The following is a 19,654-nucleotide window of genomic DNA, read 5'->3' as shown; positions in this document are numbered from 1 at the left end:
GAGCTGATCCTGCCCTGCCTGCCTCTTCCCCATCCACACAGCAGCTGCATCGAAGCCTTGCCATTGGGGTACAGGCTAGAGGTTCTCAGAGTTAAGACTCCACTAAGGGGTGTGTGACAACTCGCATGAATTTCAGAACTTCTGCAGAAAGAAGCAGATATCACTGCAAACATTATTCTCAAAATGTGTGCTGAGCTTTTCTTCATGAGAGCTTGAAGCAATTATTTAAATGGAAAATGCACTACAATGCCCAAGGATTCACGGATTGAAGGATACAGACCCTACGCTTTAATCTACACTTGTAATAACCATTTCATATAGAATCATAATATAATAACAATAGTTCTTAGGCTCTCTGGGAGTTTTGCACAGCTGATCTGTGTTTAGGATAGAAATTACATACATTGCATGCTATTCTTTTTCTGTCAAGAGAAATAATAAGAATTTTTTTAAATTCCTCTTATTACACAAAAATTACTTCTTTTTTTTTTTACCGGCTCTATAAGCACTACACAAAACCAACAATACTATATTTAAAACAAAGATCCACAACAGAACACACAAAAACGAAGGCTACATGCATGGAGATACTGTAACCTTAAAACAAAAGCTAATACAAAATACAAGCCAAATGTGCTGAATCCACCTCGCCTGAGCTGTGCTGTGGCAGCACCAGCAGGTGGCGGGCGCAGTGAAAGTAAGGTGACTCGTGTGGTTCCTGCACTGGAACAGGAGTGCTCTTACCACTTGCTTCACCAAGTCAAGTGCATTACTCGCGAGTACGCTATGACAATAAATAAATAAATAAATAAATAAATAAATAAATAAATAAATAAATAAATAAATAAATAAATAAATAAATAAACAGATAAATAGATAAATAAATAAATAAATAAATAAATCTTGATCTTACGCTAATCAATGCAAACTGTATTTAAAAAAGGTGTTTCATCCAAAAACTGCCTTTTTTTCCTTTCAGATTAACTGCACACATATATTGCTGAACTAAATGCGAGTCTACGTCTGTGTTATAAAGTTATTCAGAGTACATTTATTTATATGTTAAAATTCAACTTTTTTACTGAAAAAATAGACCACACACACAGACTTCTGTTATTTACAGAAAATCCGTGTTACAAAAATGACTGGCTTTAACAGCAGATTTTGCAAGTATGATAAGACCATCCAAAAAACTCCTAAGAATCTAAAGCCCATAAAATACTTAAACTAAAGCCTTCTTAAAGTCCCATAACAAAACTGAAGATTTAAGAGGTCTGGCTGACTTAGATGAAAACTCTCAGAGTTAAGAAGCTGTGGGTGAAGAGGAACAACACCACACCCACAACAGGATATAAGGAGGTGCTTGTGCACCCACTTGTGTGATATTGAAGGGGAAATCAACAGTCTGTTTCACTGAAGTCTGGCACCCACCACTCACAGCTATTACCCATCCCATTCTGCCACAGAGAGGTCTGACTTAGCTGAGGAAAGTGGATTTTCAAGAAAAATAAAATGATGAATTCCATCAAAAGAATGATCCTCATCTGCATGTATTTCTTGCTTAAAAAAAAAAAAAAAAAAAGGAGGTAGGCTAGTATGGCTTGACATAAGGTCATCTTGGTCTCACGGCTCCACACCAACCACAGAAAATATTTCATCTTGCTTTTCAAAGGTAATACTATACATTTTAAGCAAGTGTTCAAGATTAATGATTAAATTGTCAACTGGTAAAAGCCTGCTGAATGGAAATGTTTATCTTGGTAAATGTTGACTTACGCCATCCCTCCTTTTTTCCCTCTAGCCCTCCCTCCACACAAATTTGTCATGCATTTCCGGGTGTGTATAGACCCAGCTGTGAATTTTATATCCATCCCAGCCAATTTCACACTAGGTTCACACTAGGGGAGCTACATGGGGCCAACAGCCGGCTGGTTATGAGGAACTGAGCTAGAAAATAAAGCATCCAAAGGGAAAAGTAGTTAGACTTACAGGACAGACTTACTTGCAAAAGTACAAACCCCAACCACTTACAAAGGTACCTGCTAAGTATATAGTTACCTGATGGTGCGTGCCATCTTCACTGATGCATTGTGTGCAGACCTCTTCACCAACACAGCTGTCATTAAAAATCACCTGTCCATCTGGACAGAAGCAGCCCTCTGTGGGATAATCCTTGCAGACACTGAGTTTGGTACTATTCTCACAGTGCTTTATGCAGGCTTTGTGACAGTGATCATATATCAAATATGTGGGACATTTCATTGCTGGGGAAGACAGAAAAAAACTCTTTAGATGCAGATTTGAAATGGAGAGTGATGTTTCCACCCATACATTCTCCAGAATTCTGCTGAGTTTTTTGAAAGCCATCATCTGATGAACATATTTTGTCCTCTGCAGCCATTAACATCTTTGAAAAAATATCTTTAAGAATAGCAAAATATGCAGTAGAAACTGATTGAAGTCATTAAATGACAGTCCATGGAAATAATCGTCAAGCTACACTTTCAGGTCCCATGAATCAACATAGAACAACTTACTCTAATAATGTTTTAAATGAGCTGAACATCACTGGATAATAGACAGAATTTGGAACCATCTTTGCATGCATTAGAGAAGCACTGATAACAGTACAAAGTTAGGACACATCCTGGACAGACTACAGTATTGAATAAAGAGATTTTGACAACTTGAGGGGTAGCAGTGTTCCCAGGCAACTAAAGAAAGCTAATAAACAGAATATTTTGTTACTCCAACACTGAATCTGTTGGATACCTGCACCATATTAATTGAATTGCCCTAAGTCAAGAAAAGTTGCACTTCCCCTAAGCCAACTCATAAAATTTTTTGCTCATGAATTCACAACACTGCGGGTATTGTCTCTAAAAGCAATCATAAAACTAAGGCTATAGCTATTTGAGAAACCTATGGACACTGTTTCAGTACCGTGTACTCCCTTAAGTCTACTTTATTTTTCTCTGCAGCTTCAACTAGGAAAAGTGTTTCTTATTTCCCAGTTTGTTATTGCTGTGAGGTTTATAAAGCCTTTTTTTCAGTCCCCTAACAAAAAACACTGAGAGAAAATTACTGAATGAAGAGATGAGTTCCCAAACAAGCAAACATTCATCAGATGACCTGTCTACACACACACCTCTTAGCCAAAGGAAACAGAAAAGAAATGCTTTTAAAATTAACCCTTTTCTGTTTCAAGAAATTCTAAATGCAACTATTTCTGGTTTGTTTGAGTCTATCGTAGTGGTTGTACGTGTGGACACATATCATAGTCCAGCATGCACAGAGAATCTTGAAAAGCCACAAGAACTTGACAGAGTCCAATCCCCTTATGAAATGCTTTGTCTGGATTCTGAAAATACAAAAGGTCTACTCATGAAAAATAGGAAAAATTGCCTGCTTAAAAATCTGTACTAGTAGCCCCCTAGACTATATTCAGCTTTCCAGAAAAACTCATTCACCAAAAAAAAATCTGCAAATAAGTCAGTAAGGACTGGTGCTTATTGTAGCCCTAGAGAAAAGCTTGTAAACCTTCTCTGCACGAAATTAGATTAATTTATTTCAGAGTTTAATACTGATGCTCATAAGAACCTGGACAGCTCCTAAGTAGAATCCATACCAATGCTACAACCTCTAACATACTTCATGCAATGTAGCCTCTTGAAGGAGCCAGGTGCGTAAAATATACAATGAGGAAATACAACCCTGACTCCAGATATTACATTAAAAAGCCTGTGGGCCTGTGTAAAATGGCAATGGTTTTCCAAGGAAAGAAGAAATGAAGTAGTTATGTTTTGCAAAGTATAGAAGAGTTCATGTGAATGCCCTTGTCTAAAACTGGCCTCTGGCCTTGGGCACATGGGACTGAAATGCACATAATCAGTGTCAGGACATGGGATAAACATTATCAATGTTCACAAAATCATTCTTAAACATTCTTTCATCTTACTGGTACGATAACAATCAGGTGATTGTAGAAAGCCACCTCAGACACATTACTGCCTTTATGCTCCAGAGGCCAGGTCCCATATGATTCACAGGTGACTGCGCATTTTGTATATAAAATTCTCTCAGAGATACATAAGGTGAGAAAGCATTAAGGACTCTCCACAGTCTGCCTCAGAAAAAAGTATTTCAACAAGCCACCCTCCTGGCTGGTTATTTCAGTGTTTATTGCCTCTGAATAAAAGGGAAATGACTGCAGGTATTAACAAAAGGGAAAAATAAGGCTGAAAACCAAACGACTAGAAGATTCATTCTTCTGTCAAATTAGTTTCAAATGAAATCTGCATCAGAAAATAGCCTGTATGGTGCTACTATAATCATGTTGATATTTCATTATCTGTTTGTTGGATCCACTAAAACATGATTTTTTTCTTCCAGACTGGGAAAAGAACAGTAAAAGAAAAGCTGGGGGAAAAAAAAAAATCAGTTTCCTGTAAACAAGTGAAAGCACAGCACATTTCAAAGACTCTTCTGGTAGATTTAGGTACTGACATCTCTTCAGCTGACTGTTCTGCCTTTGATTTACAGTAGCCATTCCTAGTAGGTATTCCTAGGGAGAATATAACCCCTGTGAAAATCTACAGAAAGTTCAAGTTCATCAAAACAAATCACTTATCGAGTTCACAGTGAAAGATATAGTTTGCATTGGTATTCACTTTGACTTTGTGGTTCAGATAGATGAGACAGGGCATCCTTGTTTAAGTATTCAATGGAGAGTTGGAGGAGTAGTTGTTTTTCATGCCTGTGATAGATGGGGTAAATACACACTTCCTTCCAGGTGACAATGCTGCTACTTTCTTACCTGTAGTATATTTTAACAGCTACCTAACTCCCGATGTCACATACTGCTGGCTTGCCTTTTCCCTCCCTGTACTGCCATACACACCAAAAAGGACAACTAAACCTGAGGGAGCTGGGATGAATAATGCACTAGGCCCAATAGCTCATCACCTGCCAGTCAACCTCCTTGTGCTGCTCAGGCACAGCTTTCTTAAATTTCCCTTAACTGGTCTTCTTTAACCAAAACAAGATATTTAGGAGGGTTTGTGCAGTGCTCTTGGGATCACTCCCAAGGTCACATTAAATCTTGGGATTTCAAGGTCACATTAAACCAACTTAGATGAGGACTGCCATTAGAAGGGGCAGTCCCCTCTCTTTCTTAGAGATAACTCACCCCAGCTGCTCTTTCTTGCTGGCACTTTTTTCCCGTTATGGGTAGTTTTCAGAGCTCACCGGGAAGCATGTGAAGACTACTGCCAGCACAGCAAAAGGAGTGGGAATGCACAGCTGGAGATGGAAGAGGGAGAAAAGAACTGGCCTTCTGGTCTGAGATCAGCTGAAGGCAGTCATAAAGCCACCCTCATACTGTTGATTACAGATCATGGTTTAAATTCTTCAGTTGTTATGGTCATTGCCAGTGTGCCCTGCTTATATGGAGGATGAGCAGCAGCAGACAATCTCAGGGTAGGTTGACTACACAAGCCTTTCTTTAGCAGAGGTCGTTAAAAGGGTTCTTGTTACTCATTGCTTCCTCCTCCTGACCCTTGCTTCTCTGCCAGATGTCACTGCACCTCTGCTGAGGGGGCAGCAGTCTGTTATGCATTTGCTTTCTAACCTGGGCCTGCAAAACAATACAACAAAAAACTAAACACAAAACCCTCAAAAAAAAAACTTGTAAAAGATGTTGTTTCCTATCAAAATATTTTTCAAGGAAACCCTGCTGCTAAGTGCAACCAACATCCTGCTGAAAGAACCACAGCTTTCCTGAGTTGTACCAACTAGGTCTTTGTCTCATACACCCTGCAAGGATTAACTACCTATCCAAATGCAATTCATCTGGAAGGTAGTATTGGCAAGTACCTAGAGGACATGTCCACACTGCACATAAATGAGCTACTGAAAAGCTGCTGAAAAGCTGCTGAAAAGCACTCTGCTGCCGTTTATCTTCCGAGTATTTTTGCTTTCTGAGCAAAACTTGCTAACTACTACTGTTACCTAAACTCAGGAATTCTTAGGCCTATAAAAATTTAGGGGAGTGAGTATACAAAACAACTGGCCAATTTTAGCACTAGCACTTCTATTAGGCTCTGGACATTTGCAAGGCTCTCATATCCTGCTATACTCCTTTCTCACAGCACTTACAAACTCCTCACATCCAACATAGAAAGAAAACACAGCCAGGAGAAGAATACATGAAACTTGACCTGCAACTTCTGCCCCATTACATGGTATTCAAAAGGTAATATTGCACTGACAAGATGGCCATTATCATCATCATCACTGAGTCAAACAATTTATGCATCTGTTGTACTATATCTGTATCTGTATGGTAAATTCCTTACGACAGAACTCAGGCGTTCTCCAATCTATGCAGATCCCATTTTCCCTGCATATGTGAGCGTAAGAAGTTATCATCTCGCAGGCTTCATCCTCATAGCAGCTGCTCTCTTCACAGGACTCATAGAACATGTTGGGGGGGATTATCCTGTGGCACTCTGCAAACCGATCGGAGAGCAGGAGGTGACAATGTCTTGCAGCATGCTCAGAGCATCCATCTTCTCTCCGGACTTCACAGATCTTCCCTGGCTCTTTCAATGTCCAGTCCTGAATAAATATGCCACTGTCAGAAGTGACAGAGCCATTACGTAATGTGAAGTCATTGGCATGGTTCTGGTCACACACCCCTAGGAGGGTGAGTAAAATGAAAAGAAACAGTCTGAATACAGTCAGCAGTAGAATAAACCTAGAGAAAACATGCACAAGACAGAGCTGGTTGGAGCAGCTCAGTGAACTCCAAGGGGAAGATGAGTCGATATTTTTTATAGCAGTTATCAAAATAGGCATAAAGACCCTGAGTTTTGTTTCCTTATTACAGGAGACACATATTATGCCACAGATGTCTAATCTATTGTAAAAGATGCCATAGAATTAACTCTCCTTAGTAGAGGTATCTTCCACAAACCCTTCACCTTCACTCCAAGCATAGGATATGCCTCTCACATAAATGCACAAATATATGCAAGAACCTAAGGTTAAAGCCTCATTTAACAGAAAAAATCTCCTTGAACAGATAATGTGAAATAAGTAAAACATGACAGATGCCTAGCCTTGTTCTTTTTAAGGTATTTTTGGGAATCAGTGAGCTGTTACACTGATGGGCGTAGTAGAAAAGCAACACAGATTATCAGTGTGCCAGCAACACAGGATCTGCTCAGAGAGCTTACAAGGTTCAGGATCACACAAATTCCAATATAAATAATAGTTCAAGCCCAAGTAGGAAGCTGTTAAAATCACTAGCTTTCAAACTTACCACAAAGCCCTTGTGTTCCTGAAGAAAACTTCTTTGGATTAAGTTTAAGAATAAATTCATTGTTTCTTGGAGTAAATGTGAGATTATGGCCAAGATGGGAGAACTTGATTTCATGCATTATTGCTCCATAGACAGTGACTTCAAATAAATTGCTAGAATAGGGAATATGAACGTTTCTACCATCAACAGCCACCTGTTTTCACAAAGGCAAGATCATCACATCAGTTGTGACAAGCAGTTAAAAATCAATCCATCCTTACAGTTTAAACACATTTTGACTGAACCTGGGTATAAGAATTATTTTTGCAAACTGAAACTTTTTATTGGTTCTAAACATGCACAGAATTACTTGACTTACATTCTGTGTATTATTCAAACAACTTCTTCAGCATTTTTCCATATGAGGACATTCATTCCACATCGCGTATATACAGACCAGTAGCCTAATTCCATGAAGCTAAAACGCTACCTCCAGACCCTGAGCGTCATTAAACATCAGTGAAAGTCAAGGTTATCCCCCTTGACTGATCACCAGTGGCTTTGTCCATCCTATTTTACTGCATGAGTTAGAAGAGATCACTGTTGTAGGTTAGCTGACTCCCGTATGCCTTAGGAACAAAGAGACTGCAAATACAGAATTTGAATGCTTCTCTGTCTATAAAATATGCAAAAACATCTCTAAGATGGTGTTTCTTCTGAGGCTGGAATCCACTAGCACAAAAGTTAAGGAACTGATTCCCTAACTCTTCAGGTAGCCACAGTCTTGCATAGGTGTGTGAAGAATAGAAACTGCTCTCCCACACGCTAAATAATAACATTGTGTAAAGAATCTCTGCCAACAAACGAGAATCAGAGTGCAGTATGTCCTGTCTATAATCCCTGCCTTTCTGGCAGAAGTTTCTGGGAGACATTGCCAAATTCCACCTCCTTGACATTGTCACCCCAGCAAAATTGGGAGAACCAGAAGAGAAACGTGGCTGGGTTATTATTTGAATGTAGAACACATCATGAGATTTAAATGAGGTATTTTCTTAGATTACTAAGAATAGGCTGCAAGGGGAGCAGAAACTGGATAAAAGAAACAAATCTGTCCTCCTAACCTAAAATTCTACAGCATAAGCAGACAATGCACAGATCACTTTCTTGTGTTTAGCTTACTGTCATGTCACTGAAGAGCTGAACAGATATGCCATGATGTTTCACTTCGATGGAGTCCATACAGTTCATCTTCAGTGTTGCTCTGCATGGTCCTTCATGGAGAAGAACTTCAACATCATGTTGCATATCTTGAAACAAGCTGTAGGAGCAATTGCCAGTCAGTTTAAAATTCAGCCCATCAAATGTGACAATATGCCGAGTTGAACTTCCCATACAGACACCTGCAAATCAATGAAAAAAAGCTTTGTAAGCATTTGCTTTCCTTCAAATTAGACTATTTCTTCACAATCATTATGGGCACATGCAGTTAATTAATCGAGAAAGTGAAGAAGTTATTGAATTGCGAATGCTGTAGCAAATCATTGATAAGAAACTTTCATTAACACAATCACAAAATCACTTAATTACTTTAAAAAATCACATTTTTTAAAGTATCTTTGTCTGGAGCAATTAGAACTACAAAATACTTGGATAAACTTTTGGAAAATCGCTTACTGTGAAGCTCCCTCACATTGAACTTGATCTATTAATAAATTTAATATGAAAAATAAAACCAAGGAAACTGTATACCTTCTCTGTTTGTAGAAAGGCTGTAACATACTTATCTTTAAATCTCACAGCACTTTTATTGTGACATTGCTTTTTATTCTGTACAGTATTACTTTGTTTCAAACACAGTACTATTTCATTCTTATCAAAAATGCCAAAAGTGAATTCAAAGGGGTATTTTTTATTTTTTTCAGATGGGAAACAGAAAAAGAGAAGAGAAAAAAAATGTATGCAGGCTCAATTAATAGCCAACTGACAGTTCAATATTCTGGTCATTATGTTATAAACACTTCCTTTTCTTCATAAACTGGAAGACAAATACCACAAGTACCTAAACAGAACCTGAACAAAAGGATGATTTGGATTCATACGTTTTCAAATCTTTTGCTTAAAGACAATAAGGGCAATAAAAGAAGTGACAGCTAAAAATGCAGGAAGAAAATTCTCTTTGCTAATAACTCAGCAAGTTGGCTTCCATTGAGAGCTAAGAATAATTTGTTTCCCGTTCCTTGACCTTCAAACTGCATTTCCCAGCTGAACCAGCTTGTAAAGTTTCTTGTGTAAACAACAGTGAAACAAGTAAACAAGTTAGCAATAAAACAAAGTTTTTCAACCATTTTTATTCATGGACATCTAAAAAAATTCTAAGGATAATGGGAATCCTTTTAAATTTCTCATAGGTATTCTGTAACACAAAATGTATGAATGCATTCCATTTAAATGTTGTCCATAAATACCCAAGAGTCATGAATCACACAACAAATCATATTGCTATAATATTTATAACTAGTTCAGCAAGCAAGCAGCTTTATGGCGTAACTCCTGATCCTGATCCTCTGAACTCAGTTACATGACATAATAAAAACACTTCTAAAAGTACTTCCTGTTTGCAAAAGCATTTGTCAATATTTCAGGGCTCAGATACACATACAGTAGGTCGACATTTTTGCAAGAAACAATACATTTTCTTCCTAAATTTATGAAAATAATTCAATGAGATAAGAAGGGAAAAGTGAAGAAAAAAAAAACGAGAGAAAAAGAATGGTGATTAAAAGAAGGGGGGGGGGCATATCAACTTCTTATGCTATTGTTTCTTCAGGTACAGAGTCTTTAAATCACTTTTGTTTATAAATGAAGATCATTTTAGTTATAATTTTCAGTAGGGCTTTGATTTCAGTTTTGGACAAGCAATGTTTCCAGACACTTTACAAGGAACCTGAATGTGCACAAGCCCATAGAACCTGATGAGATGCATCTGAAGGTCCTAAGGGAACTGTTGGATGAAGTTGCCAAGCCAGTATCCATCACATTTGGGAAATCATGGCATTCCAGTGAAGTTCACAGTGACTAGAAAAGGAGAAGCATAATCCCCACTTTTAAAAAGGGGAAAAAGGAAGACTTGGGGAACTACAGGCCAGTCAGTCTTGCTCCAGCAAGACCATGGAGCAGATCCTCCTGGAAACTGTGCTAAGGCACACAGAAAACAAAGAGGTGATTGATGACAGCCAACATGCCTTCACTAAGGGCAGATTATGCCCGACAAATCTGGTGGCCTTTTATGATGGGGTTAAAGCATTGGCGGATAAGGGAAGAGCAACTGACATCATCTACCTGGACTTGTGCAAAACATCTGACGTTGTCCCACACAACATCCTTGTCTCTAAATTATAGATGGATTTGACGGATGGGCCACTCGGTGGATAAGGAATTGACTGGATGGTCACACTCAACTGACCACACAGAGTTGTGGTCAATGGCTCAATGTCCAGGTGAAGACCAGTGGCAAGTGGTGTTTCTCAGGGATCAGTATTAGGACTGGTGTTATTTAACATCTTTGTTGGTGACATGGACAGTGGGACTAAGTACACCCTCAGCAAGTTTGCTGATGATGCCAAGCTGTGTCATGTGGCTGACACACAGTAGGGAAGGGATGCCATCCAGAGGGTCCTTGACAGGCTTGAGAGGCGGGCCTGTGCGAACATCATGAAGTTCAACAAGGCCAAGTGCAAGGTCCTGCACCTGGGTTAGGGAAATCCCAAGCACAAATACAGGCTGGGTGGTAAATTGAGCAGTCCTGAGAAGGACTTGGGGGTGTTGGTTGATGAAAAACTCAACGTGAGTTGGTAATGTACTACTGCAGCCCAGAAAGCCAATCATATCCCAGGCTGCATCAAAAGAAGTGTGGGCAGCAGGTCAAGGGAGGTGATTCTCCCCCTCTACTCTGCTTCCATGAGACCCCATCTGGAGTATCATGTTCAGCTCTGGGGCCCCAGCATAAGAAAGACCTATTACAGTGTGTCCAGAGGAGGGCCACAAAAATTATCAAGGGCCTGGAGCACCTCTTCTGTGAAGACAGCCCAAGATTGTTGGGGTTATTTAGCCTGGAGAAGAGAAAGCTCCAGGGAGACTTTATAGTAGCTTTCCAGTACTTTAAAAGGGGCCTACAAGAAAGATGGGGAAAGACTCTTTATCTGGGAATGTAACAATAGGACAAAGGATAATTGTTCAAAACTAAAAGAAGGTAGATTTAGATTAGACATTGGGAATAATTCTTTCCTATGACAGTGCTGAGGCACTGGAACAGCTTGTCCAGAAAAGTTGTAGATACCCCATCCCTGGAAGTGTTTGAGGCTAGGCTGGATGGGGTTTTGGGCAACCTGGCCTAGTGGGAGGTGTCCCTGTGCACGGCAGGGGTGATGGAACTAGATGGTCTTTAAGGTCCCTTCCAACTCAAACCATTCTATGAAATTACATTAACTGGGATTTTTACAGAATTAAAATAGAAGAAATTACTTCTGTTGCTACACTGTTAAGCAATTGCTTGAAAGGGCATTAGATCTCTAAATAACTGAGTACTACCTCCCTAAATCTCAGTCAATTAAGCATGCACTACTATGCTTCTGCAGCACAGATTACCTAACCTGACTCCACCTATAACAACAGAGATGTTAACTCACTAAAGCACACTGACCTCCCACTAAAGACCTATTTTGCCATGCCCATCTGTGAACCTTAGACATTGATGTGAGTTTCAGCTCTACTGTTGATGTTGGTATAATTGACATGGCCTCAATCTGCTTTCGCTAAGTAGTCATTGAAACAAGTGTACTTTACCCATGGGTTTTTGATCAACTGGATGGAGTTGTTTGCATTTTTTTTCCTCCTCTTATAACATTTGAAAATTTACCACTTTTCCCTCATAAGCTTTCATCTTGGGAAATTATGTTGAACTTGGGGTATCATGGTTCATTAAATTTATAAAGAGATAAATAAATGTTTGCTCGTGTTAAAGAGCAGCAATCTCAAGTGAACTATAGGACTCTTCGTGACAATTGACTAATGATAGGAATTGTAATTTTCATTTCAAACCTTCCGAAATTCTTTATGAAGACATGTTTTGAATGCCAAGAGTAATGCCTTCATGGTGCTATCAATGTATTCAGAATCAAGAAGATTATTAGAGATGCGCCTTCTGAGTAGGTATCACTAAGACTATCTTTTAAACTGTAAAATATTTATGATGTTTCAAGTGAAGTCTTTCTACCTTTTTGGAGTTTTCATATCAAAACAAAAATGTTGTCTCTGAATGAGACAATGAAAAATCCCAATGTGGGATTATCCTAAAGAATCTCTCTTTTTAAAAACTGGAGCACCAGCCTCAGGATTGAATCCCTCCACTCTGTAAATTCAAGTGGGTGCACCTAATTTCTGTTCCTGACATCTCAGCCAAGGTACTAATCACACGGTTTCTGCGGAGTGATTCACCGTTTCTGCTCACATACTCAGTTGTGGGAGTGTGGCCATGGGGGTCGGCAAGCCCCATGGTTGGTGATAACATCAGACTCTTAACGATGAGGTCATCAGGAATGTAAAGAGTTTAGGGGGAACAAAGGGTGATTCAAGAGAGCCTTGTTGTCTCGGATTGCTTGTTCTCCAGCCCTTAAGGCATGAAAGTTGCTGGGCGTTTGTGGTTGCCGGGCAAAGTAGTTGACCAATGAATAGTTAGTGGAAAAGGAATGCTGTGAGGCAAGTAGTATAAGAAGGGAGTCTGTCCTCAATATGGGGAGGCAACATGGATAATGAAGTTATGACCTCAATATGAGAGATGAAGTTAGGCCCTCAGTAAGAGAGAGATGAAGTTATGTCATCAATAAAGAAGTAGCAGTTACTGATCCTAAAAGAACCCTGGTGTCCGTGTGGTCGTTACGCCACATTCAGTGTGAGGTTTCGTGTCAGCAGGAGAGTTTTCTGTTGTTGTGTCTTCAGTACATGTGCTTGACTGATGTCAGGCCAAACCCTAAAGCCTAGGGATGGACCAAGAATACATCATTTGCTTACAGTTTGCTCAGATAAATTTCTGCTTTCCCCCATGCATCCTCATTTCTGGTTCCAACAGCTTTGGAAATTGATTGTAAGATTCTCAGATAAAGCACTGTAGCTATCCTTATGTAAAAACGAATTTATAATGGCCCTGAACTTGCTAATACTACTACATGTTCCAGGCACCAATGAGACCCTCATGCATGTAGCTCTCTAAATGATGTACACTGTCAGTTCCTCCCACCTCGGTCATCTTTGATTTATGCAATGGCTTAGCATCTCTTTATTGAATTCAGCATTACCTTTCTGATAAATATTTCAAGGGATGGGGAGGGGGCACATACATACAAAGATAGATACTCACATGGACACATCCATCGGCAGCCACAAGTTTCTTCAACCTTAACAGCAGGAAGATTGCTGTGACATACAGGTTTTGGCATTCTCTCACAGTTAATTTGGTGACTCTCCAGAACGGTGTAATCACCTGGAAAGCATGTCACAGTGTGGCACTGATCTGGTAATGTCCATTTGTCACCAGGCTGGATAAGGAGACATGAATATATAGTAACTGAAGAGAACATCATTAGGGGTCTGAAGTGGGTTGAAGGGAGAAAAACACAAAGCTTGGCTTCTAACATACTCCAGTCCATAACCTCCAGCTAGCATGTAAAGTGACACTGACAGCAGTGCTACTCAAATTAGCTTTGAATAACTAAATAATAGAATGCAGTGTATTAAGAACTTCATGAGCATGAGAAAGTTAAATGTAGCATCATTGCAAGAAATAGACTCTGAAATTCCAAGCAAAAGATAATAGTCTAGAATAGGAGACATTTGGTTACAATAGAATGAAGTATCTGGTACTCCATCTATTGTTAGCTTAGCCATCCTACAGCATGCATGGATAACATAGTCAATAAAAAATTCCCCTTGGCGTTTCTTTAAATGTCAAAGCCTTTAGTTTTCATAAGCTGTAAAATTATTTTAGAAAGAGCTCTGAGCACAGATGGTCATGGCACAGCAGGAATTAACAATACTCAGTCCAAGCTAGAAAGGCATGCAATACTGTAGTTACTTTATCCACAGCTCCAAAACTTTATAACAATTCATCCCTGCCAACAGCGAAATTGTTCATTTACCCAATTAATGTTATAGGATATACACAGTATTATTGTAAAATTAAAAATAATATGTAAAATACATCCTCATCTTCTTTAGAAGACTGTCCTTTAGGATAATCAAAATTTTAAGGCAGCGGGATTGCATACTGCTAAATGACAAAGAAATAGATGTGGTCACAAATCTGGAATAGCTCAAGATTCATATCTGTAAAAAGCTGAGCTCTCTGGCCCCAATCCCACAGTCCTCTAAAGCCCATAAATAGGCTCAATGAATTTCAAAACAGAGTGTTCATCCCTGTGGTCTGCACTCCCGAGAGGATTCCCAAGTGTGGGAAACAGCCCTTTCCAGACCTGTCTATCTCTACAGAGGTGAGTTCATGAGCCCTAGTAAGACTAATGAGGCAGTGTTTCTGTGCATTGGATAACATTTCTTGATATTCACAAGCAGAAATACGTGGCAAAGAAAATATTATTGTTATTGGGTTAGATTATGTCCCATCCTCTCCTCTTTAGCTTATCTCTCACTCCCATGAAAGAGAAGAACAAAGTGATAAAACATCTAGGTAGATAACAGCATAATTCACATAATTCATAGCCTATTCTTCACTATTGTGCAGACCTAGAATAGTGATGTAAAAGTCATGCTTGGTAGCTCTGAGCTATGTGATACCATCAGGTCTAAAAGAGAACTGAAGATTTGCAGCCATAAAAACGTACATATTAAATATGACTTAATTTGCTGTGCATGCTTTGTATGTTTTAGGATTTGAGAAGGGAACTTGTCCTGAAAGTGACTTAATACTTTTCAGGCTTGTGAGCCTAGAGAAAACTGTGGAAAAGTAATGTGAGGAGCTTTAAGTAGGGAAAAAAATATTTAGATAGGAAAAAATTGAATGTTTTTTAATTATAGCAGTCTTGCCTACAGCTCACTGAAAGTGGAGCACCTGGAAGGGTACATATACAGCTGTGGAAGTCTGGCAAAAGACTCTCTGGCTTCCATACATATTTAATTGTTTTTATTTCACTCCTCTATAGGACATCTATTGGAAAACATCTAAGAGCTGGACAAGAAAAGCAAAGCACACCACATTAAACTGAAAATATCAATTGAAGGATCCAAACTAAGCCAAGAATTACAGTGCAGAGGAAAACTGAGGGACTGTGAAGACAAAGAAATCCTAAATCCCAACTGATATGAAATTGTAGGAGTAAAAGTAGGATAGAAAGCAAAAGCAAAGATTTCTGAATAGTGAAGGACAACTATGCAGAAACAGATGGGCCTGCCAGCACACCGGAGGAAAACTCAGACTTCTCTCTGAGGGAGCTCTGAATCTACAGACCTAGACTTGAGCACTCTTTCTATTACTGTGGATGCACAGGGAAGAGCCATATGCCTGGACTGGATTCATCAGCTGGTAGCTTTTAATTTACTCTGGGTTTTGGTTGATTGGTTGTCTTCTCTAAATCAACTGATGAACAATACTAGAAAAGTTCAGTTATGGCAACCGCTAGTTTAGGAATGGGATTTCTACTGCCATACGCACAGCAGAAATGCAGAAGATAGCTATGCAGATTAGTTCACCATGAAGTCCTAACATTCTAAGACAAGTATTTACACTTCTGTTATCACCTGTATGCCTGTTTAAAAGCATCAAAGCAAGACTACCAATGAGAATTAACCATATTAAAAAAATCTCAATCTATCATATTAATTCTTATGTTCTGTCATGTGGCAAGTTCAAATGATATTAAAACAGTGGTTCTTTACACAGTCTGTATTTAGAGCTACTTGAACTCTCAGCACAGGACACAACAAGTGCTGAAACAACTGGATTCAAACAGTGACTGAACAAATTAATGAAAGAGAAAACTTTTGAGCACTACTAAACACAAAAATGCACCACTTGCAGTTCAGGTTGTTCCTGAGTCAAAAATTGTTCAAGGCTAGGAAAGTTCTGGGAAGTATCATAAATACTTAACCTGCATTCCTCCCTGACTTCTAGTTTTGGTCACATAATACAGCGAGTTGGATGGATTTTTGCCCTGACCCAGCACATTTGATCTTCTGTCCTTGTGCTACTGACAGTGACCTTAACCATGAAATTTCTTTCAACAGTTATTTCCAGGGTAGAAGGTAATAAGAGAAAAATGTAGTGAATCATATCACTCCTGATATTAGATTAGATTTAGGCTGAGATTTTTGATTCTGAGAACTTTGGTTTCCTTGAAAACCACAAAAGGTTAGTTCCCACAATCTGAGCGTGCCTGATGGATGTCCCACTTGGGGAGCTGAGTCTCTTGCAGTAACTCTAAGTAACGTCTGAAGGATTGTGGATCCAGTGTAGGAGCCTTTGTTTTCTGCATTGGGAAAGAATTCATGACAGTGAAGATGAAGAATTCAATTCTTCATCCCAGTGGTTTTGCAGACTACTCTGGAAGAGGTAACAAGCCTACAATGGCACATTACTAACCCTGAGTTAGAAGAGGAATGCAGACTGTGGTACTGAACACCAGAAAGAAAACACTTCTACTGTGTCCTGCAGGCACCATGTGATGATCAACAGCCTGCTCCAGAACGTACTGGCTACCATGCTGGCAGTGTCTTCTAAAACCCATTTTTTTCTGGCTTACAGAATATATAACATAAAGTCCCCCAAAAGGCTACCATTATAAAGTATGAATCATTTTTTATATGGACTAGCCTGGCTTCTTTCTTGCAAAAGCATTTTAAACATTACAGAAATGATGCTATAAGTTTATCACCAAAAAAAGGAAACCTGGCATGTTTGAAATTCAAGTTCAGGCTTCCCAGTACTTATACACATAAATGTGTCTGCTGCTAGGAGCACAGAGGCCTGGGTACCTGTGGTTCAAATGAAAAAATAAAAGGAATTTTTTGTCTCTTTTCTTTTCTTTTCTCTTTTCTTTTCTCTTTTCTTTTCTTTTCTTTTCTTTTCTTTTCTTTTCTTTTCTTTTCTTTTCTTTTCTTTTCTTTTCTTTTCTTTTCTTTTCTTTTCTTTTCTTTTCTTTTCTTTTCTTTTCTTTTCTTTTCTTTTCTTTTCTTTTCTTTTCTTTTTTTTCTTTTCTTTTCTTTTTTCTTTTCTTTTCTTTTCTCTTTTCTTTTCTTTTTTTTCTTTTCTTTTTTCTTTTCTCTTTTCTCTTTTCTTTTCTTCTTTTTTTCTTCTTTACTTTTTTCTTTTCTTTTCTTCTTTTCTTTTTTCTTTTTTCTTTTTTCTTCTCTTCTTTTCTCTTCTCTTCTCTTCTTTTTTCTTTTTTCTTTTTTTTCTTTTTTCTTTTTTTTCTTTTCTCTTTTCTCTTTTCTCTCTTCTCTTCTCTTCTCTTCTCTTCTCTTCTCTTCTCTTCTCTTCTCTTCTCTTCTCTTCTCTTCTCTTCTCTTCTCTTCTCTTCTCTTCTTCTCTTCTCTTCTCTTCTCTCTCCTCTCCTCTCCTCTCCTCTCCTCTCCTCTCCTCTCCTCTCCTCTCCTCTCCTCTCCTTTCTCTTCTCTCTTCTTCCTTTCTTTTCTTGATTAAATGAGTTTTTTAATATTAGGGTTTTTTTGTTGTTTTCTTTTTTCCTTAATTAGGTGACAAACCTTATGACAAACATCACAGCCACAATGTCATACCTACTGTCTAATCCAACTGAACCTTAACTATTCTGTTGTCTGACTAGCTGACTGAGGTCAACATTATAAAGCAAATCTGATATAAATATATATATTTCCTGTGTCTAGACAATTCATAAGTATTTCCTTATTAGCCACATCCTTCCTCACACTCATGTCTTCACAAGGGAAAAATCAAAGGGATATTTTTAACATACTGAAAATTCAAGATAAATCATAGGGTAGAACTCATAACTGACCCCTATTTACAAACTTATGCTGATATTTTAAAATGTATGAAGCATCATATACACTCAATAACTTTGGCATTTCACCTGAGATAAAAGGATCTGAACCATTTAAAACATCTACATCATTCCTCAGATAGGATCACTTTCAAGAGATCAGACAGGTTTACTAATATTTCTGATAATTTTCTCAGGATTACTAAAGGCTTCTCTGCAAACAAACACGAAGAATTCCATAACTTAAGATGGTGGGTTTTCCTTAGGTAGATAAGTATCACACAATAATAATCTTCTGACAAAATTTTCATAGGGAGAAGGTGCTTGCATTTTTAGCAAAAGGTGCTTGCTTTTTTAGTAAAAGGAGAGTGCCTGGACAGTAACGTTGCCTTCTCCTACACACATGCCTTTATTTTGGCCATGTCTAGCTTTCCCAGAAATTCTTTTACCGTGTGATGGAAATACATTTTTCTTTGTCTGGGAATACAAATGCTGTCTTTTTTTTTTTTTTTTTTTTTTGGCTCCACACAGCCTTCAATCACATTCTACACCCTGCAAGATCAGGTGTTGTTGGAGGAACCCTCTAGGGATTTAAAGTAGTCCCATCAGTTCAAACACCACCATTTTCCTCCTCAAAAATCTTGGAAAGAATCACTTAATATTGCCCCACACTTCCTCTTGTTTGAAGGCATCTGTGCAAGTATTCATGGTCCTGCATAAACATTGTAACTGGTAATCCAGGTGGAAGAACAGGCAATACACTTACTTTCTTTTTGTTTCCATCCTCATCTATACATTCTCTGACAGGATCTGAAAGAGAAACAGGTATATTTTAACCATCTCACCCCCTTATCTAGGTTTTTATGTGGTGGTCACCAAAATACAGATTGTTTACTTAAAAATGTGAATTAGACTGTAAGAAGAATTTCTTTGATCAACTGTGAGTATCCCTACCTGAAGAACACAATCATTGGCCCAAAGTGTACTAGACTAAGTCAAAGAATGCATAAACTTTGTTACTGCTATCATTACCTGACTTCTGCAGTGACACTGGGCCCCAAAATACCCTGTGAACAAAAGGTATTGAACCAGTTAGGCTCCAATTCCATAGTACTCCTTGTATTGACATACATCTCTGCCCAGATGGTACTTAAAAGATCATGGATTTAGCTCTGAGGCTAGTTCTAGCCTTACTTCTTGTGCTGAATTAAGAATATTTCTTCTAATTAACAGGTGATGAGAATTTCCACACACACACATTTATTAAATGCAGAAAGATAAATACGAGGAGTAACCCCACGGTAAGGTTTGTCAGCAACTAGTGTAAATA

At 38.5% G+C, this 19,654-nt stretch overlaps 1 protein-coding gene across 2 annotated transcripts in view; it reads right to left on the bottom strand.

Moving 5' to 3' along the window:
* The window catches only part of VWF (von Willebrand factor), a 148,000-nt gene that overhangs the window by 33,177 nt on the left and 95,169 nt on the right, over positions 1-19,654 (bottom strand). For both annotated transcript variants that reach the window (XM_048046749.2, XM_013195995.3), the window contains exons 33-38: positions 19,091-19,134; positions 13,716-13,893; positions 8,483-8,703; positions 7,325-7,517; positions 6,357-6,698; positions 2,059-2,264 (exon numbers count right to left, since the gene is read on the bottom strand). In XM_048046749.2, coding sequence (XP_047902706.1) covers positions 2,059-2,264; positions 6,357-6,698; positions 7,325-7,517; positions 8,483-8,703; positions 13,716-13,893; positions 19,091-19,134 — 1,184 coding nt within the window. The remainder of the gene's footprint in view (positions 1-2,058; positions 2,265-6,356; positions 6,699-7,324; positions 7,518-8,482; positions 8,704-13,715; positions 13,894-19,090; positions 19,135-19,654) is intronic.

The sequence above is a fragment of the Anser cygnoides genome, chromosome 1, assembly GCF_040182565.1.
Source record: "Anser cygnoides isolate HZ-2024a breed goose chromosome 1, Taihu_goose_T2T_genome, whole genome shotgun sequence".
NCBI classification, from domain to species: domain Eukaryota; kingdom Metazoa; phylum Chordata; class Aves; order Anseriformes; family Anatidae; genus Anser; species Anser cygnoides.
The sequence above is the reverse complement of the archived record's forward strand: the minus strand, read 5'-3'. Positions and strand labels throughout refer to the sequence as shown.